The sequence below is a fragment of the Opisthocomus hoazin genome, chromosome 6, assembly GCF_030867145.1.
Source record: "Opisthocomus hoazin isolate bOpiHoa1 chromosome 6, bOpiHoa1.hap1, whole genome shotgun sequence".
Classification (NCBI taxonomy): Eukaryota; Metazoa; Chordata; class Aves; order Opisthocomiformes; family Opisthocomidae; genus Opisthocomus; species Opisthocomus hoazin.
Window position 1 is genome coordinate 26,364,577 of NC_134419.1, and position 21,120 is coordinate 26,385,696.

General features: G+C 39.6%; 1 protein-coding gene across 3 annotated transcripts in view; it reads right to left on the bottom strand.

The window, feature by feature from the left end:
- NEK7 (NIMA related kinase 7) overlaps positions 1 to 21,120 on the bottom strand; it is an 83,607-nt gene that overhangs the window by 34,469 nt on the left and 28,018 nt on the right. For all 3 annotated transcript variants that reach the window (XM_075422312.1, XM_075422314.1, XM_075422313.1), the window contains exons 3-5: positions 20,846 to 20,986; positions 9,487 to 9,549; positions 8,820 to 8,930 (exon numbers count right to left, since the gene is read on the bottom strand). In XM_075422312.1, coding sequence (XP_075278427.1) covers positions 8,820 to 8,930; positions 9,487 to 9,549; positions 20,846 to 20,986 — 315 coding nt within the window. The remainder of the gene's footprint in view (positions 1 to 8,819; positions 8,931 to 9,486; positions 9,550 to 20,845; positions 20,987 to 21,120) is intronic.

Below are 21,120 nucleotides of genomic sequence, written 5' to 3' on the forward strand. Positions count from 1 at the left end.
AAACAAAAAAAGCATCCAGAACAATTATTTAATAAAATCTTTCCACTCTCCCTGCTCTTTAAAGGTTCATGGAGCCAGACTACTCTAGCATCAGTGGGCAAAGGTGGAGAAGAAATACCCCAAGCATTTCTGCCCCAGTTAGAGCTATTTGAACAGCCTGTGTAATACTTCAGTGAAGTTTAACATTAAGCTAACTTCTCATAGCTGACTGACACCGCTACTCTCGCTGCGAGTACAGCCAGCCGGCTCCCACCACCGCTTCAGGTGTGATGTCTGTGAAGGGGACTGTCCACAAGACATAATGCTGCTGGTCTAATTATTTTAGCAGAAAATCTGCCCACTTATCCTTCTTGTTCCAGTGGCAGAACAGACAATGGCTGACTCACAGAAAAACCAACAAGGCTGCCTGGCAATTACCCAGCCCAATTACCCCACTGGTTATAAACCGCAGGACCAGTCAGCTTTCCTTCTGCCAGCACACGTACGTACCTCGCACGTGGTAAACTGCTGCTGCTGCTCTCGTTCTGGTTACCTGCGGCTTAGAGCGAAGGTGCCAGCCAAGCACCTGCCAGGCACCCCAGTTACACACACAGATGGGGAGCATGAGCTTACCAGAGCTAGCGCTCCTACCCTGGCAGGGCTCTATCCTTTGCTTTTTCATTTAGGACTTCAGGGCTCCATCTGCAGAGTGGCTGCTTCCCCTGAGAACAAGCAGCCCTCCTTTTTTTACCTGCTACATAGCTAGCATATACATACAAAGTTGAATAAGGATGCACTATTGTTTTAATTACAGGGGCTAAAGTTTAAGAAAAAGATTTTTAGTACCTTTAAAAAAGGTTACTGTCAAAAATTAGCCTGACCAGTTCAAAGCCCCAGGTTTCTCCTTTAGGAAAAAGGCACATAAAAACAATTTAGCTTTGAGCTGTAATTAGCACATACTGTGTTACGGCATCCTAATACATTCCATGCTTCTTTAAGCTACACTCTATCTTTTCAAAGTCTTCAAAAATGAGTACTCAAAAAAGCTAAGAGTAAAGGTGATACAGAATGTGAAAAAAACATTGAGAAAGAATATTTTGAAGCCTTTAATGTTTATCAATGATGTAGCTTCAGCAACGTGCCAAACAGCTCTATATTATAAAACATAACCATATGCTAAACAAAAAGACTGAGTCAGGAGGTTTGGCATGGGGGGGGAGAGGGGGAGAGAGTGGGGTTTTTTGTTCTTTAAATTAAATATAGTAGCCATGGAAAAAAAAAAAAGAAAAAAGCCCGCGAGACACACAGATACTGCTGAAAACCAAAAGAACCAGATTCCACATTTTAAAATTTGCAGTTACAGATCATGACAAATCAGTATTATGAAAAGGAAATACGCAAACATGCACAAAAGACTACTTTAAAAATACTTATTTCCAGAATCACAATGTCAAGTATTTTGACACAGATACACGTGTAAGAAAAACCTCAGAATTCAAGCCACCATAATTTCTCCCCCTTGAGAGTGTGTCTGCGTAGTTTTCAGTTCTGTTTTCTTTCTTTATGCCAAAAGACCCTTTTCTCATTCGTTCATGCCACTCAGCTAATGAGCAGTTTGAAAATGTCTCCAGGCTTTATTTATTGTGCACTATTCAAAACCTATTATTAAACGTAAGTTTCAGGGAGGTGTAGAGCTTCCTGGTATGCATCACTGGAATATCAAATTAATAAAATAAACTTTGTGAAGTTTATATTCACAAATGGCCTTAGAATTGATGAGGTAGTAATATCCCCATTTTACAGATTAGAAAGGGGCAAAGAATTAAGTTCGAGTGTTAATTAATTCTGGCACCAATTTAAGCAACTCCTTTTCAAGGTACTTAGCTTTAGGAAACAGTTCATCTTCAAAACATAGTTTCCACTCAGAACAGATGAGGCTGTGAACGCTCAATATTCCTACAAATCAAACCCCAGAGTTTTACTTTGATTATCAGAAATACAGAATAAGCAAATACAATTCCCACCAAAAAACAGTGGTTGAATGGTTTATATAGTATTCCTTAGGAACAGTACAAGAGACAGTAAGAAAGGATGGGCTTTAGAAGGGCATTCAATTGCGTTAACTTATAAAACCTTTGCCTTTCTTGAATCCCCTTTCTTGCAAACGACCACTACAGCAAAGAAGGCAGCAGAGACGCAACAAATGATGGTGCGTGTACTGCACCATCATGATTTCTACCCAGAGTAGTCGCACCCTTAGCGCCAAATACAGCAAAGAAGAAATAAACCTGTAATCTGCTGGAGTGTAAGGTACTCAGTTGTAGAATTTTCTAGCCCTTGAATGTTTGATTTTGCAGATTCAGTGTTGCTTCTTTAGGTTATAAGCAATTCCCTAGAATCAAAAAAGCATAAAAATAACTGCAGAAACGCAGGCTCTCTGTTATACTGCTACGCACAGCTTACCAGAGTCAGCACTTTTACAGCCACAGTTAGTATTGCAGCTGGCCAAGCAACTTGCACAACAGTGTCATCCTTCAGCAGGTAATGGAGGGGTACTGCCAGTGGACGTCATTTACATTTGCTGACAGCAGCAGAACCAGGAGTCCCATTCCACACTCCACATGGCAGTACGCAACAGGACACATTCTTCTTTGTGTCCCCCTGTATTTCATAGAATCATAGAAAGTTTTGGGTCGGAAGGGACCCCTAGGGGTCATCTAGTCCAACCCCCCCCCGCAGCGAGCAGGGACACCGCTAACTAGATCAGGTTGTTCAGAGCCCTGTCCAACCTGGTCTTGAATGTTTCCAGGGATTTGATCTGCAACTCCTACGTAACCTGCCTTTTCTCTGCCCCCATCCCAGTCCTGTCCCTTCATCCTGTTTTCTCCATTTACACAATCGCATCCTGTTCCGTCAGTCCGAGTTACCCCGCCCAGGCTCTCTCCCTGCTGACATCCAGTCTCTTTGTCTCCAAGACCCTTGCCCAGTCTGTCCTGTTCTCTGGCAACATACTAGATCTTCTCTAATTTCACTGCGCTCATGTCCAGTATCACAACTCCCATTTCACAGTTTCCCAATCCATCACTCTTATACACGCACTCTTATACTCCTCACTCTCTATACCCTATTCCCAGTCGTATCCTCTCCCCCTCCTTAAGGATCACAGCCTCTTGTCCCAGCCTACTCATGTCTGCCTAGTCTTTTGTCTTCTCCGTATTCATCTCGGATTACTCTCTTCCCTGTGCTGTTAGAAAGAACAAATACCCTCTGAGAGACAAAAGCTTCAGACTATCCAAAGCATCTGGAAAAAGCTATTTCTGGCAAAGCCATTCCAGCCACCCCTACTACAAGTTGAAGAATTCATAGTCACCCAGGTAGTGAGCAATGCTGTCAGCACTAAAAGATGCAAAAGGTTCACGTAGATTCTACACATACAGAAACTCTCCACTTCGGCCGCTACGCTCCTGCAATTTCCATTAAGCACATATGAACTCTTGTGTTAGAAGAATTTAAGTTTAGGTGAATTTTCACAGCCATTAGTGTAAGAAAAATCCCCTTCCAAGTTTTAAGTCTCCGTTTCAAAGTACAAGGGGCTTACAGTATTTCGGATACAATGGTAGCTAGATTTTAAAATAGAGAGATTAAATAGCAAACAAACATCTCAGCAAAACAATATATTTTTCCTCAGCCATCTATGCAATCATACAACATTGTGGGAAACATACACCCTCAAGCAGGCAGCTGGCACGCAACGTTTTAGTACGAAATTGTTATATTTTGATAAAGTGAAAACCCATTCTCACACAGTTCAATCTTTGGCAAACCTAACAGCAAACAGAGTTACTGTCGTGCTACACACGTATGTGCGCAACAGAATGCAGTTTCCGCTACACTGCCAGTCAAACTCCATTGGAGATACCACCATTGTCCCACCAGCCTTCCAAACAGGAACGCCAACTATCTCCTACAACTGCTCAAGTTGTAGAACGATGTTGTGTATGATAGATAGCGAAACAATGTAGTCAGTTAATAGCTGAGCGTTTACCAAAACACTGGGTCATGTCCTGGGAAAGGGTAAACACCTGAGCTGCTAAATTCTGACACTGCACCTCTTCCTTACACAGGTGCTTCCCTGACTTCATACTCCCAAAAATCTCACAGTTATCACAGCAAAAGAAAAATATCACTGTTGCAATTAAACAAACTACGGCTAACGTGTGCTATCAACATTCATCTGATAACCTCACTGTCTGAAAAAACATCTCTGTTTCTGGCACTTTCCCAGGACAGCAATCCACCAGAAAACAGTCTGAAAAAACAAGTGACAATTTTCCATTCTCAGCAACACAACCAGCTTCACCGCAGCAAGAAGGGTTTATCATGGGCTACTAACCATCCAGCAATCCAGGGCAGCTAGCGTGAAGACAGAAAAAATTATTGGCTTCTGTAGCAGTACGTGCCCCCTCAACTCTCTGCCATGCTGCAGGGCCAGATCCACTGCTCAGTCCACGTAAGCAGCTCACGCAGAAGTCTGAGCTGCACCTGCTCACCACTCCTGCTCAGCATGACGTGCCCAACCCTGCACTCCGCACTGCCAGCCTCACAGATGCCACGGAACACCTAAGGGAAGGCAGACTGTAATATAACTGCCCCGTGCCCCTACGGTCCTTCCAAATCCACTGCCATTACAACACCTCCACAAACCCCGAAGGCTGCCATCTCACGCTGGAACACACTCCGGCCACAGTCACACGGATTCTGCAACGGAGCCGTGGTTGCTTCTCACAGGCAAGAGCAGCACTCGGGGCTGGCAAAGCTGCCAAGGACTGAAGCTAAAATGGCTTCCACTCTTTCAGCCCTTCAAAAAAGGCAAGCTGTCCCCTAACGCAGCACAGGCAAGTTAGTCAAGTCCAGACTGCAAATAAGTTCCAAAAAAACTCATCACTAATGTATTTTGGCATGGAGAAAGGAGGGAGGGTCTGCATCCCAGACCATGTGGAGAGGAGAAATTGCCTGATGCAATTTCACACAGCGAAGCCCAAAAAAATCTGCCACTGGTGAAACATCAGAATGATAATCAAAGAGATTTCAAACAAGTTTGAACAGAGCCCCAGCTACTGCAATGTGCAATTTAGATCTGCATCAGTTGCTTGGAAAGAAATGACCGTCACTGTATTCTGACTGTCCTGTAAAAAACAAGTATGTTTACAGACAAAGAATTCACTGTTCCCAACCACAGAAACCTGAGATATCAATACGAACTTCACACTGATGAGTAGTTTTAAAATATTTGTCTTTTGCTACCTAGCTAATTATAGTATGTTCAGGGTTTTTTAACTTGAAGTTGAGAAAAAAAACACACAAAAAGTGTTCTCTGAAGAGTGGGTGAAGTACCCAGGTGACATTTTGTAGAATTCAAATGGTTTTCCATCTATCTTGAGAAAACTAGGAACCTATTTTCAACTTCTTAGATGAAAGCTTTCATGTTTGTTCCCAAAACATGATTAACTTCCTTTGGATCACCATGACATATTCAGTTTAAAGTTTGAGGGGTTTTTTGGTGTGCTAATATTATTTACCAGAAAAACTAAAAATATCTGCAGCAATGAAATAGACCTAAAAGATTCATGCTGATTTAAAAAAAATCCACAACATTTTAGTGTCTTGATAACATCCCTTCTTACAAGCCTTTCTAATACCTTCATTTTTAATCTTAAATAAGATGCTAATTATTCTGCAAGATAGCACAAATTCTCATTTTGACATCTTCTGCATAGACTTTACTAACCAGTTTCTTTTACTGAATCATTATAATGTATTTTCTTGATTACTGCAATTAGAAGATTCTTCTTTCTCTGGGGCATTTTCTTTATCCAATGTATCAACTGTAACTTTAAAAAAAATACCAAGCCAAAAAGTGCACAGAAAAATTTTCGCCTTGTCACCATCTGTGGTGGAGAAGTACCATGACTAATAGGAAAAGGGACCAAGCCCTAAACCTGCTTCACAACATTTTTTTGTATTGCAAAATGAGGTGGTATTACACAGTAACAACAGGAGCTTTCACGGACTACCCTTAACTTTGGTAGCCACGAACTATCATCACATTCCACAGCAGAGACCACAGACGCCGACAAACAACAGACCATGAGCAACTGATAAACAGCACAGTAGTTACAAATTATTTACTTGTATAATCTTTGCTGTAATAGTATCCAGCAGTCTAATTCAGTGATCCAGAAAATCATTAATTTTTCCTTCCTTCACCCTCCCTACACAGTGGTTACACAGTACTGAGGTACATACTGTAGTGCAAAACCAACTGTAAGTCAAATGCAAGTACTTCCCCTTCACTATTTGTCTCTTGGTATGACTGACATGTCACATCCAAGAATTCTACCAGGCCATTGTAAGATAAGAAATCCTCAGTTTTGGATCCTTCTACTTTTGAGAATGGAGGCTGTACCAAAACACGTCACTGACAGAATTAACAAAAAAAAATAAGGTGAAGTGGATTAAATCTGTGTATGTACACACCTAAACACCCAGAGCGACACAGAAAACACATGAGGTACCTCCAATTCATTATGCGACTTGTAAATGCCAATGCATAGCTGCTTTTTCTTTTTTCCAACATGCAGCAGATTCTACAAATCCTCATAGAATCCATATGAATGCACTGTGACTTTTCTCAGTTGTCTACTCAGTGAGGACAAAGAGAGTATTATTCACAGGTAACAAGGTATAAAAGCTGGGCAGCAAGGATGTGGTTCATTAAGGGAAGAACTAAAGAATTCATTAAGGTGCACTGTGAGGCACAGCAGCTTTGCAAGTATTCTCTGATGTGCCAATAACGTCATAACAAACACCCAAGTAAACTAGTTAAGTAGCTTTCCCTCACATTAACATTGGTTTCAGTGTCAGCCAAGCTGTGGTCACTTACAATTGTAAAAACATCTGATCCTTCCTACAAATCACACAAGCCTGGCACCCAAACTCTCTTCTGGGGGTGCCTCAACATCTTCCAACAAACTTAGAACAGCATTCTAGCAAGAGCACTGGAAATCAAAGCATGGTGTGTTTAAGTAACACATTATAGTTATCTACCTCAGTAGTGTGACAGGCAGCCATTCTGCTAAGAAGTTTCCATACTTATACATGTCATTCATTTTTCAGGCAATTTTTAAAATACTTCTGTAAGAAGAGGCTATACAACTGATGCGCCCCACATTTAAACTCATACCATCCAAGTAGTATACCAAATCATCTCCTCCACCAGCAGCATGAACAGGGAGTGCACTGTGACACCTCATACATATTTAATAATAGCCTGATAGGCTGTCATTAACATCAAACAGCAATCTAAGTTTGCTACATTAAACATGATCCCTGTGCTAAGAGGACAATCACAAAGTGCCTCCAAGATCGAGCCTGTAAGAAATAACCACCGACTTGGACAAGGTGTAATGAGGCCAACTGCACTGAAGCAGCCATTATTCACACATTGGATTTAAAATGGAAAAAAGGGGAAAAAAAAGCAGAGGAAAAAGAAAAAGCTTCAATGGGTCATAAGACCAGACATGCCATAAGGCAATCTGTCACAGAGTACTCATATTAATAACTGTTGTGTCAAAACTGAACATTCAAAAGAAAAGACAAACCTTCCTTTATGTTTCATGAAATGTAAACCCACAGAATTAATAATTCATGAGATGAAGAAAAATATCAGATTTGGATATAAATATTAACAGAATGCTGTCAACCTGTTTAGAACCAAATTTTGACTGTCCTACCTTACTATTATCAATCTAGAAGAGAATATTCTTCAAAAGCTTGAAAAAAAAAAATCAGTAGGAAAGTCATTAATGAAGAAATTAACATTCTCTATTCATGTAGGTCCTAAGCAAAACAGCAGAACTCTGTTCTGTGCCTGGCTGTTGCTGAGCGAATGCTAATTGACTGGCATTATTTGTTCTCAGAGTTAGGCTGTGTTGACAACAATAATATTGGTGTGCACACAAGAAAGTACACCAAAGGGACATAATAAAACCAAGACCCAGTGGAAAAATGGTCGGAGAAGAAGAGAAGCAGTTATCAGATGACAAAGATAAAAAAGCTAGATAGAAGTTAATACAAGTTTCAGAACACATAGTTTATACAACAGATCTTGGATAAATTTTTCTGATTAGCTAAAGAACCAGCATTTAAAAACTACAAAAGAAAGCAATTAACCCACAATGCATAACCATATATCAGGAAGTTCACTGCACATCATTTCAACCAAATATGAAATATATTTTCAGAACACGTGTTACTCTCAAGATAAATAAGCTTTTAACTAGACCTATAAAATCATGCAGTTATTTCCACTTTAATCTTTGTTTGCTAAAGTGGTTAGCAGTTGAAGTTCAAGATCTAGAAGAAACTTCTGCCTTCTGACGCCAACCCTTCTCCGCTTTCATTACTGTTACAGAGAATAAAATATTGGAACACAAAACAATTGTGCCAAAAATCAGGAAAGCTGTTGAAGTGTATTGTTCTAAATGGTGGTGACAGTACTTTTCTTTATAGCTTTTTTCCTCCTCCCCAGCACTAATATAACTTCAATCTAGTTATGTCCCCATCTGCACTTATATTCTGGGCAACAGTGTTAGAAATACTTCCATAAGCATCTTATTCAGCATACATTAAAAAAAAAAAAAAAAGTCAGTCTAAACACTCCACTTCTCTCCACAGTTCCCGACAGTTTCCCTGCATTTCACCCAGCAATGAGCACGCAGAACATAAAGCCAAAGATGCATGTTATAAGCTTTTAATTTTTTAAAAAAGTTAATTCCTACCTTTATCATTCTAGAGAGATCTCCAGCATCAGCTAATTCCAACACTATGTTCAGTTCATTATCTTCAATGAATGAGGCATAATATTTAATTACATTTGGATGATTCAGTTGCTAAGAAAGCAGAACAATAAAGCACAATTTAGTGCAGAGCACATCATATCTTTTAAGACTGACAAATAGAACATTCTTATTTTGTTTGCCTAAACAACCCCTAAAGTCTATTTCAGTATGATACAAAAAGTATATGCTTCTGAGAAGCATTTGCACACAAACATTTTGCAAGAACACGACGGCATTTTAGGATCAACACCATGAGTGAGGTTGCAATTTTAGAGAAGTTCTGCTTCAATGTATCTATGCAATAGCATGCTATACTTCTCTGAAACAGCACAGTCAATTTTTAAAATCAGTGTTTTACTGTACACAGGACACAGTTATTTACTGTATATATAGTGTGGTTTTAGCAGAAGCTTGTACTTGAAAAGTTACCCATTTTTCTACAGGATTTACTTCTCAATGTTGATTTTTAAAGCAATAAAGATTAGAAAATTTCTTAAGTGAGTCTTATAAAAACTCTACAGAGACAACAGTGGACACCTCAAGCATATCTATGAAAAACTTGATATACTTTGATGATGGCTGCACATTTCTTAAACACATCTGTTACCTTAAGAAGATCTATTTCTTTGATGCAGTCAGCACGGGCTTTGGCATCCATTAAATCAAATATCTATGCACAAGAGACAAGACATTTTTAAGTGATAAAAATATAGCAAATTGAGTGATCATTATCATTATTTCACAGCATCTGTAAAGTAACTCGAGTTATGCATTTCATGGTAAGATGTAATACTGCAATAAGAAATACTCCTAATGCTCCAATGTACTGATTCACTGATATATCAATTTTTAGCCCCCTCACAGGAAACAAGTCCACTGTAAGTACAAGTTTTCCAATGACTTAATTGCCACCTCCGCATATCTGTTGAAACACACAGCAATAATTCAGCACTTTTCCTTCAAGCTGATTCTAATCCAAATGTCAGCTTCCTCTCCCGTTCCTGACACACCATTATCACAAACTGATTCTTTCTAGTACTGAGCATACCCTTTTTCCCTAGTCTCTTGCTACAGTCTTCCTTTTCTATTCTAAATAATGCATACACTTTTACTCCCTCTCTCAGGATCAAAACTTCATTGTCACCTCCAATTCTTTCTCTCCCATTTCCTTCCCTTCCACAAGCAAAGAAGTGATTTGGGTTCTATAATTTGTTTACGAGAGCACTTTTTTTTCTAAGCCCTCATCTGTCACCCTGACTTTTACAGCCTTTTACAGTTAGACATCTCTGCTCTTCATTTTTTTTCTCACCTCCCATCTGCTCCAAATTACTTTGCAATGTATCCCAGTTTTGCCCCCTCCAGTTAACCATGTTGCTCTCCACTACTTTCATTTTTTGTTTGGAGTATTTTTTCCTGCCTTTACAGTCCTTGTCCACGTTCTACACATCTATATTTGATCAAACGTCTTTCTATTTCCACTCCCTTCTTTTTATTCTTGTTGTTTGTTTGGTTTTTTTACCACCTTTGGGTTCCTTTCTCAGTTCACTGTCTCAGATGTGCATCTCCATACTCCATACACTGTCACCGACTATTCCCTTTAGAAAGGATCAAAATGTTACTTCAAGGAACCCTTCCCCTCTCATTTGCCATTATTTTCTGAATCACACACCCTGTCCCCCCCAGAAAAACCCCACACATTCATCAACTTCTGTCATCTGCCTACTACATTTTGAGCTAGCCAAAGGAATAATAGAGATGCACTATGAGTTTCAGTAATTTCCACAACATTTATGAGACTACCTTTTCCAGTTACAACTTCTCAGTGCACATCCTTTCTAGATAGTCTCCAGAAAAAGATGTATAATGTGCTGTGAAGAGCACTAGTACCTGGTTCCATCAGCTCAAAATGATCAAAAGCTCAACAACTGACAACTTCCATTTCATACCTTGCCACCAACCCCAGAAACAAAAAAAAAAAAAAGGATTAACAGCACTGAATAATGAATATCTTCAAAGAGGTCATCTCAAACTGACTGCCTAACTGTCCATGTCAATCACACCTTGTTTCACTCTCCCCAAAGGTCAAACAAATCAGGCAGTCCAAATATTATTTGCTAAACCTCATCTTATTTTTCTATGCCAATATTCACCACAAATTTGTCACTCCTTTCATCAAGTTAAAAAAATCCAGAGACTTCATCCATGGAGCACAGTCCTCACTGAGCACACAGGTGCTTTTGACTACTCACTACTTCCCTTCAGACATTTAACCTTCTGTCTTCAGAGCTGGCATAAGAATAAAACAGCCCGGAGTGGATACAAGATTCACTTATTGACAAAAAGACAACTGTAAGTCAAGAACTGAAATGCCAGGCTTGTAGACAGCAAGAAGAAAAGGGGGAGAGGGAAAGAAAGAAGAAAACAAAACTACCTACCAAGAAAGAAAGGGAATAAACTATCTCACAATTACTTGTATATTAATGCCAGGATGATGGGAAATAAACAGACCGAGCTAGAAGCAATTACTCAAGAAGGAGACCGCGGGGGACTTAACAGAAACACAGCAGGGTAAGTCACAAGAAAGGAATGCTAACACTAAGAAATAACGCAATCTCAGATGTAGTGGAAGAAAAGAATTAGCACTATATATAAAATTACAGATACAACTATTAAGAGGTAAATAAAACTGATGGAAAAGACAGAAAAAGTAGTTTATGAATTAAGGTTGAGAACTTGGTGAAGGAGATGCAAGAGCCTGCATCTGTTACAGATCTCAACTCTGAATGAAAAAAAACATTGCTCTTTAATTATTTTGACAATAGACTGAGGTCCTAGTATTTGGTACAATCATGAAGGCCTGTAATGATTTTTCTAGGAAATACTTACAGAAGTTCTAAGTATGACAGGTAGCACATTAAGTGAGAAAGTACTGGGAAGGCATGAGATCATAATTGTCTTCTCCTGTAACCTAAGAGAGCAGCAAATGGAAAATTTTATACGCCCGTCCCAAAAACAATCAATGAAAGTGTGTGCCAGGGACCAGGGAAAAAAGAGCACAGGTATAGGTGCATGTCTTTAAGCTTCACACTTTTGCTAAGCTCTAGATCATAACGAGGTAAGAATGTACCTTATAAATGATACAGATACTAGACATAGACAGAGAACTCCAAACACACTGGAGAACTTAATCATATCTGCGGACGGAATATTATACTGAATATTGTACACAAATTATCTACTTGTAACATTTGGAGAAATTACCAAAGCACAATTTCAAGATTCAAAACCAAAAGAGTATCATTGTGTGAAAAACCTGGGTAGTTTGCAGCTGTTAATAACTCTTCCAAAATGCCAAGAGACATATTAACTTACCTAGACCAGGAGTGCTTCCCTACATACCTAAATGAGGAAATTTTGCGAGCAAATTTTCTTATAAGCTCTGCCTCTGATGGGGACATAAATCAGTACCTCTCAGAGAAATAACAAAGCAACAAAAATAAAAGCCCTAGACTCAGGACTGTGAAAGATCTAGGATCAAGGCATAGGAAAGAAATATAAAATTTTGCTTGTGTATTCTGTCTGGTATTGCCAGTACTTCCAGTTTGTTATTAAACAGCCTGGAGTAGACTAGGCCAAGCAGCTGCTCTCAGGAAAGGACAGATGAAGTTTTCTAAACATGACTTTCTATACTTTTGCTACACTTCATACAGCAGAGTGGCAAATCCGTCACAGCTTCAGCTAAACTGGTCTTGCAAACGTTACTTGAATAAAATAAAGCAAGACATAAAAATGGAGTCGTCTTCAATCCTCACAAACACAAAGACAGACAATCTGAAGATTTACTGTGTATCATTCTTGAGGTCCTCTGTTAGACTTTGGTCCAGATCTAACCTCAAAAGACTATAAATAGCATTTCCCAGAAATCCACAATGTAATTTTCATAAACGTTAACATCCCCCAACAATAAGACTGGGAAAAAAACCCATAACCCAAAACAACAACAACAAAATCGCCTAATCCATGGCCTCTGAAGAACCTCTGCCCTGTAACATCAGATTCAAACAGCTTGCAGAGATTTTCTTTCTGAACAGATTATCCTTCCATTTTGCCAGACTGCTGTAGTTTGGATCAGAGACCCCTTGTGTCACAAGCCATGTCAGCTCACAAGGAGGCTACTATAAGCATGAGATAAACCTCCATGATTCATCAGCAGAAGATGACTCAACACTGAAGAATGGCTTACACTGAAAAATGGAAGCCACAATGAATGATTTAAAGAGCTTAAGAACATCCTTTCAAGTGCATGTCAAAATTACACACGGCACCTGGCCACCATCAGAAGGCTTGTTTTGCAGGAGCTGCCACAGACCAGATGACCATGCAGAATAAGCTGTCCTTCACTTGTGGTTTACTACAGACTGGCCAATATGAAGAGATCATGGAATAGTTTGGGTTGGAAGGGACCTTTAAAGGTCATCTTGAGATGTCAGTACTTCCATGATAATTGTAACAACTTACAGCTTTGCAAGCAGACTAACTCCATCTTTGGCTACTACGACTCAGCAAGCCAACCTGAAACGTCAGCTTATGCTCCCCCCTCTCTAGCATACATGTTGCACATAGATTTATCCCAAACACACACGATTTGTAGCCCTAGAAAGACAGTACTGCCGTTGCTATTAGCAAGTCACAGGCCTCAGACTGCCTCAGAAACACGATGACTAAAGACTTACCATGTTTTGGCTGGACTTCTCTTGGCCTGAACCTATTTTCTGAGCTTGGATTTAGCTGTAGCAGCACATGCTTTGCAGCTGAGAGACTTAACTGCAACAAAGTCATTATGGTCAGATGACCTGTGTCTAACTCGTTTTTAGATTCAGCTCAGCTTTGTGTAACTGCACGGTCATAAGCAAATTACAGCAGACACAATAATGGTCTCACAAAACCAGAGGGACTAACATCAGTAAACTTTTGGACCAACGCAAAGCATTAGCAACTGACTGCCTGAAAGCACCCAGCATATCGCAGGCAGAGCCACTGCCAGCACCCTCCTCCCAGCAGCGCTCAAGACACTGGAAGGCTGAGCCTGGACAGGGTCAGCGTGAACAAGCTTGTGTACATTGATTATTGGGAACTAGAAGTAATTAGACTACAAGTGTTAGCATCACTGTAATTGGCTAACAATAAAAACTGCTGCATTTTGATTAGACTGCTAGGGCATTAATTAGACTAACAATAAATTCTAATTCTTGACTCCACTTATGAGGTCAGGATCACAGGGTAGTTCAGGTTGGAGGTGTGCTTCTCTAGTCAGCACAAATTGCACAGCGTAATAGACTCTTATTTAAAATTTTAATTATTTTTTCCCAATTTCTATTTTCAAGGACTATGATAAGATTAACATTTCTACAAAGGAATTGTTTGCTGTGGAAAATCTAATAATAAGCAAAAACTATATTAAATGTTTTTATGATGTGTCAGTTTTCATGAAGAGTGTAATCAAAAAAAAATCTCATTGCAGTAAGCACTATACCTAAGTTAGTAATTACTGTGAAACTCCTGAAAACAATTAGGCAAATACAGCTGAAGAGGCTTAAGAGAACATTTTACAAGCCCTTAACAATTTTTCACTCCTCTGTTTCACTTAGCATTCTTGTTAAAAGTACATTTTTAGCTCTCAGTTCTTCATCTCCCACTGCAATCAACGGCACACAAAGGAAGGACAAGCATACATTGATACCTATTCCAAAATATTCCCCTCTGTATGCTAAGCAACTAAGAGAGCTCTGGTATCTTTGAATTCAATCCCTTCTCCAGTACCTTCATGAGGGCGTGTATTATAATTTTATTCTTTCAGCATTCTAGAAATACCAGTTGTAAGTCCCATGAAGAGATACCAATATTTTTAGAATAGTTTCTCAGCTGTTGTAAGACACACAGCAGGAACTGTTCACAGAATCACATAATGGTAGGGGTTTGAAGGGACCTCTGTGGGTCATCTAGTCCAACCCTCCTGCTGAAGCAGGGTCACCTACAGCAGGCTGCACATGACCCTGTCCAGGCGGGTCTTGAATATCTCCAGAGAAGGAGACTCCACAACCTCCCTGGGCAGCCTGTTCCAGTGCTTCGTCACCCTCAGAGGGAAGAAGGAAGAAGCTCTTCCTCATGTTCAGACAGAACTTCCTCTGCTTCAGTTTGTGCCAATTGCCCCTTGTCCTGTCGCTGGGCACCACTGAAAAGAGTTTGGCCCCATCCTCCTGACACACACCCTTCAGATATTTATAGGCATTTATTAGGTCCCCTCGCAGCCTTCTCTTCTTCAGGCTGAACAAGCCCAGCTCCCTCAGCCTCTCCTCATAGGAGAGATGCTCCAGTCCCCTCATCATCCTTGTAGTCCTCCGCTGGACTCTCTCCAGCAGCTCTTCATCTTTCTTGAAGTGAGGAGCCCAGAACTGGACACAGTGCTCCAGATGGGGCCTCACTAGGGCAGAGTAAAGGGGAAGGAGAACCTCCCTCGACCTGCTGGCCACACTCCTCCTAATGCATCCCAGGATCCCACTGGCTTTCTTGGCATCCAGGGCACACTGCTGGCTCATAGTCACCCTGTCGTCCACCAGGACACCCAGGTCCCTCTCCACAGAGCTGCTCTCCAGCAGGTCTGCCTCCAGCCTGTACTGATGCATGAGGTTGCTCCTGCCCAGGGGCAGGACCCTGCATTTGCCCTGCGCAGATGTGTGAACTGAACAAACAGGCTGCAACACACAGTATCAGCTCCCTGAGTAAAGTTCTTACAGACATGCTATCCTGGTTCCAGCTGGGATAGAGTTAATTTTCCTCCTAATAGCTGCTGTGTTTTGGATTTAGTTCAAGAAAAATGTTGAAAACAGTGATGTTTTTAGTTGTTGGTATGAAATCAAGGACTTTCTCCAGTTTTCCATATTCAGCTAAAGAGCAGGTGTGCAGGAGTTGGGAGTGAGCACAGACAGATAGACAACCAAGCTGGCCAATGGAAATATTCCATACCATAGGTCTTTTGCTCAATTTATAAACAGGGGTTGGTTGAGGGACAGGAACTTCTCTTTTTCTGGGAGTTTGAACTTCTCCATGAGTTTAGTCTTTCTTCATGAGTTCCACGAAATCTGTGGAATTCATAAGCTCTGGGAAACCCGCAGGTTCCACGATCACTGCTCAGGTACCGACTATGCAACTGGTCATCAGGCGGTGAGAAAAACTGTATCGTGTACAGCTTCTCTCGCATATTCAGTAGTAGTGGTAGTAGTATTTGCTTTGTTGTCTTATTAAACTGCCTTTATCTCAACCCACAAGTTTTACTTTTTTCTGTCCTCCTCCTGGGGAGGGAGGAGTGAGTGAGCGGCTGTGTAGCCCTAGCTGCCGGTTTAAACCATGACACATGCTCACACATGCAACTGGAGCTCCTAGAAGGCTATGTGCATAGCAAGAATGTTTAGAAACATTTAACCACCAGATAGAAAACATCAGGCCTTAGCTTCTAAGTGCATGCTGCATCTGATCCATTATCAGCTACCAATTTAATTCATCATTTGAAGTAACGTGCCACCTTGGGAATCTACTTCATTGATCTTGCTCTAAAGCCCATCACTTTTCCAAGTTTTCCTTTTCAGTGCTGAAAAGGATAGGGTCTTTCTAACCTCACCATTTAAATGACAATTTAACCTATTTATGATTGAAATTCTGCGTAAAATAAAACTACAAAGAACTGTTCCCAAAGCAAAACACAAACATGACTGCTGTAACATAAACCCACAGACAGGCAAGCAAAATAAAGACTTGAATGCACACAAATATTAAGAAATATGATTCTGCACAGCAACAATGAGGATTAGAGTATTTTGCCACTACAGCACTGCTGTGCTGAGACAACAGTGCTTCATAAAGTATGAAATTACAAGTGCTTACCTAAGATTAATTATCTCTAACTAAGGCCTGAAGTAGCAATGCACTTACAATGCACAATGAATAATGAATGTAAGTGCTAAATAAAAGAATCCATTGTCTGAATCTCTAACACAGGCGTCTCCAATTTTGAATGAAAGGAAAGGAAAGGCAGAACAACGTAAGGCGGAAGGGTAATGAATTTGGAATTTTGTTGAAATATGCAGCTTCACATATTCTAAATTTTGAGTTGCTAAGGTTTACTTAAATAGCTCATAAAAGTGAACTCATGCAGCCTTGCAGTCACCGACTTTTGATATTTACAACTTTTTTTCCCTTTTAGGATGTTTTGTGCGTGTTTTTTCCAGTATCTAGCACTTGCTCACTTCCCTCTTGGAAGTGACCACTTCAAGCGCTCGTTGCTTAGAATGCCACACCTCTGGGTGCTGATGGTTCTGCTGCAAGGGTTACTTAGGCCGGCAGTAGTAGACATGCACCGCTGCTTCCTCAGGCATGATCCTTCAGCACAGCTTGGACCTCAGACTCAACACCTGTTACGAAACTCACCCAGAAGCTCTTCAAACTTCAACTGCTATGCACATAGTGGTTGAACTTTCCTGATGTTCCTTTGACTCAAAGTGTAGTTTAGACATTAATGAAAGTGAAGTAATGAAGATTTATTTTTTAATTCTGGATTTATGTAAGATTTCAACAGCATCTCAGAAACACAGATCCATGGAAAGAGAGAACCGAATTATTATAAATACCAGTTCCCTAATTACAAGAAGACAAACCACACATGAGAGGATGAAGCACAAAAAGGTACAATAAGAAGAAAAGACTCAGCAAACTATTTTGTGTATTCTGCTGGTTAAATTACTAGAAAGAAACCCCAAATTAAACAGTTTTCACTCTGCTACATATCCTACATAAGCAAATCAAGAATACTACTTCTTCGTGTCATCTGGACCTAGCAGCAACTACAAATTCAGAAAGAGTGGTTTCTGTCACCATCTGCTTGTCCTTCCTCCCACACATCTTACTGCCACTTGCTTCTGCTCACATTCAGCTCCACAAACATACATTTTGTACACATTAATATAACATTTATCAATATTGCACATCTTTCAGCCAAATAAAATTTTAATAGCAGAAAATAAACATTCTTGTTGGAAAGCTTCGTAAGAACTCAAAACTGGCAATCTTCTGGAAGAAAGGATGGTCTGAGATCCATTAACTCCTCAAGAGAGGGTAACTGAAGAATTCTAAGTCACATCAGACCCTGAAAGTAGAGACAAACACAGGGAACCACTGACCGAATACACATAAAAAGAACAGCTATACAGTCAACGCAGCCAGGAAAACAAAACGGGGAGGGGGTTGAATGGACACAACTTGCAAGATCAGAGAGGAAGGCACATAGTTCAGATGTGAGATGAGAAAGGGCAGAAAATGGGAAACAGAAGTCCGTATCTCAGTTATGTTATTTAACATAAAGTACAGCATTTAGAGACACTGTTTCAACGTGGAAACAGGGAAAGCAGTATCCACGCACAGGTCTAAAACAGAGAGAGGAGAGCCTCTCCTTCACAACAGAAAGAAGCATTCCTCCTGCTTTGTCCACACTGAGTTTCCATTAATAAGGCATCAGAAAAAAGGGCAGTATTTTAATTTGAATGAAGGAAAACATGACTGCAAGAAGACATGCATAGAGCAGACCCACAAGAGCTCCTCTGAAAAGCAATCACTTATCACCAAAAGACTTCTATGCAAACAAATTTTCTAGTGAAATTAAGTATTGTGACTATATTGAACAAAAGTATTTCTAGGGAATCTTAGGGAAGGTCACAGAAGCACAGTAACAATTAAGATGGTCTTCTGTCCAAATGGAATAGCTTTCTGCAAGCCAAGATGGCTGTGCCAAATGCTTAGTGCTGCCACAAGCCTTTTGAACTCCGGGTACACTTAGGATTTTTTTTCCCCTTACAGTTTAACCAAATCTCACTTTCCATTCAGATAGTGATATACTAGTCTTCTACATACATCCAGTCTTCATATGGAACATAATTTTATGGATCACAGAACATAACCCCTCCTGATGTGCAATAGGCAATAACATTCAATGGAAAACCAACAGCATATGTTGGATATTTTAAGACAATTGGAACACTATCAGGATAAAGCCATTTGCGAGAGCCACAACTCTTTAACCCTGTTTCCTACCAACCACCAAGTATATTCTTAGAAATTTATTAAATCAGTGAACAAGAAAGCTTTTTTGCTACAGAAACCTACATATGGACAGCATGATATCTTCTTCATTAATTGGAAAAAAACCTTTTGTCAAATTAGGAAATTTGATATGAGAACGCAGCTATACATACTGACTTCCGAAATACTGTGAAGAGTACACATGCTACAATGCCTCTGTATTCTCAATGCAAACACCATTATAAAAATTTCATAGTTAACAGTGAAAGGCTGGACTTCATGACTTTTTTCACGTGCCCAGACATTCCACATCCACCTTAACTGACACACATTTCAAGTCACATTTGACCTTTTTGGTTTCTCATGCACTGAAAATGAAGGAAGAATTAGCCTAATGTCTTACGACTGTTGATCAAAGTTCTTAGAATATATTTCTGCTTTTGAAGTAGTATATATCTGGCAGTTTTCCCAGAAGGGGGAACCAAGTCTCTTTTTTTATGAGTGCCAGGACTAGCCCTGCCTCCTGGTGCTGCAGAGCACAGGAAATCACAGAAATGGAACAGCAAGTCAAGACACGACAGAGAAATTTACAGAGCGTGCATTAGCACAGCAAAAACAAAATTATTAAAATCAGAAACAGCACAAGAGAATCTTATGAAATCTGACACACGTTATTTTGCAATATATAAAGCTAACAAAAAAATCCTTCAGAACTGATGGCAGTAGTCCTTCAAGTAATACACTAAACATATCTCAAGAGATCAGAAGTGAAATGCCAATTTTAGTTTAAGTTTCAAAACTAAACACATTATCGGGGAATTTTCAAAGTAAATCCAGTAGAGAATTTTTGGAGGGTAATGGTCTTGTAACAAACATCTCTCAGCAGCTCCAAACAAAAAAAAGAGAATGGAAATAGTATTGGAGAAAGACTTAGCTCAAGCTGCCTTCTGCCTGTGTGACAATAAAAAAAGCAAGATTTTTTAATTTAAACTGTCACTTTTGGTCTAAATACTTTAAAATGTGCTAATTGCAAAGACAAAATATCTAAACAAATAATCAGTCCATTTCTTATGTTAAAATTTACAAGGGCTCAATGTTTCTTGGTCACAGTAACTTCATCAGTTTGCTGCTCTTCCATTTCTGTGACAGAACTGCTGTTTCACTACTGGTTAAGTTGTGAATCTTGGAAATACGTATTTTGACCAAGGCAATTCACTTAATTCCACGGTGCACTCACATTTAATTACTATATAGGGTCCCCCCCCAGATATATTATCCATGAACATGATAATATGAACTCAGTTGTATCCCAAAATCTGAAGGAAACCGTGAGTTATAGATTCAAGCACAGTTTTGGTTTATATTTGTTTCAGGTAATTCTCAGTCTTTTGAAACAGTAATTCCTCTCAACTATTACAAGTTTGATTACATATAGATCTTAATTGATTTACACACTGCTGAAGCATGGTTATTACCTGAAAAATTATTTACACATTTATTTAACAAAAAATGCATGAATTTGCATAACATACTCTCGCATTAGACACCACTGAATATTCATATTATTTGTAGATTCCAGGCTTTGTTTAGGACTGTTCTTATACAGCTAATTTATACGTGTTACCTTTTCCCAATGACTCTGTGCTTCACTTTCAATTTCAAAAAGTTGGTTTGTGAAATACTATACAAAGTCATGCCATAAATTTTCAAAGCTCTTAATTTCCTACTATGTAGATGCTAAGCATTTAGAAATTCATTAAGATCACATCCAAATGACATATGCCTTTCAAATTTAATCATATCTAACCCTTTTAAATATTTATACATAAAGTCTAATTTACCTGAACCTTCTTCAGTGCCACTGGCACCCCATCCAACAGGCAGGTTGCTCTGTAAACTTCACTGAACTGCCCACGGCCAATCTTTTTCTCTATTCGGAAATTGGCAAGTGTATTATAACCCATGTCAGGTCGCAAGGCTTTCTAGAATAAAAGATATCAGAAAAAAGTTTGCACTTAAGTCAGTAAGACTCATCACGTTAGTGTAAAGATACATGTGGAAGAATACAGTTTAAACTATTAAACTTGTTTTATTCCAATAAATTAAAACCAGAACT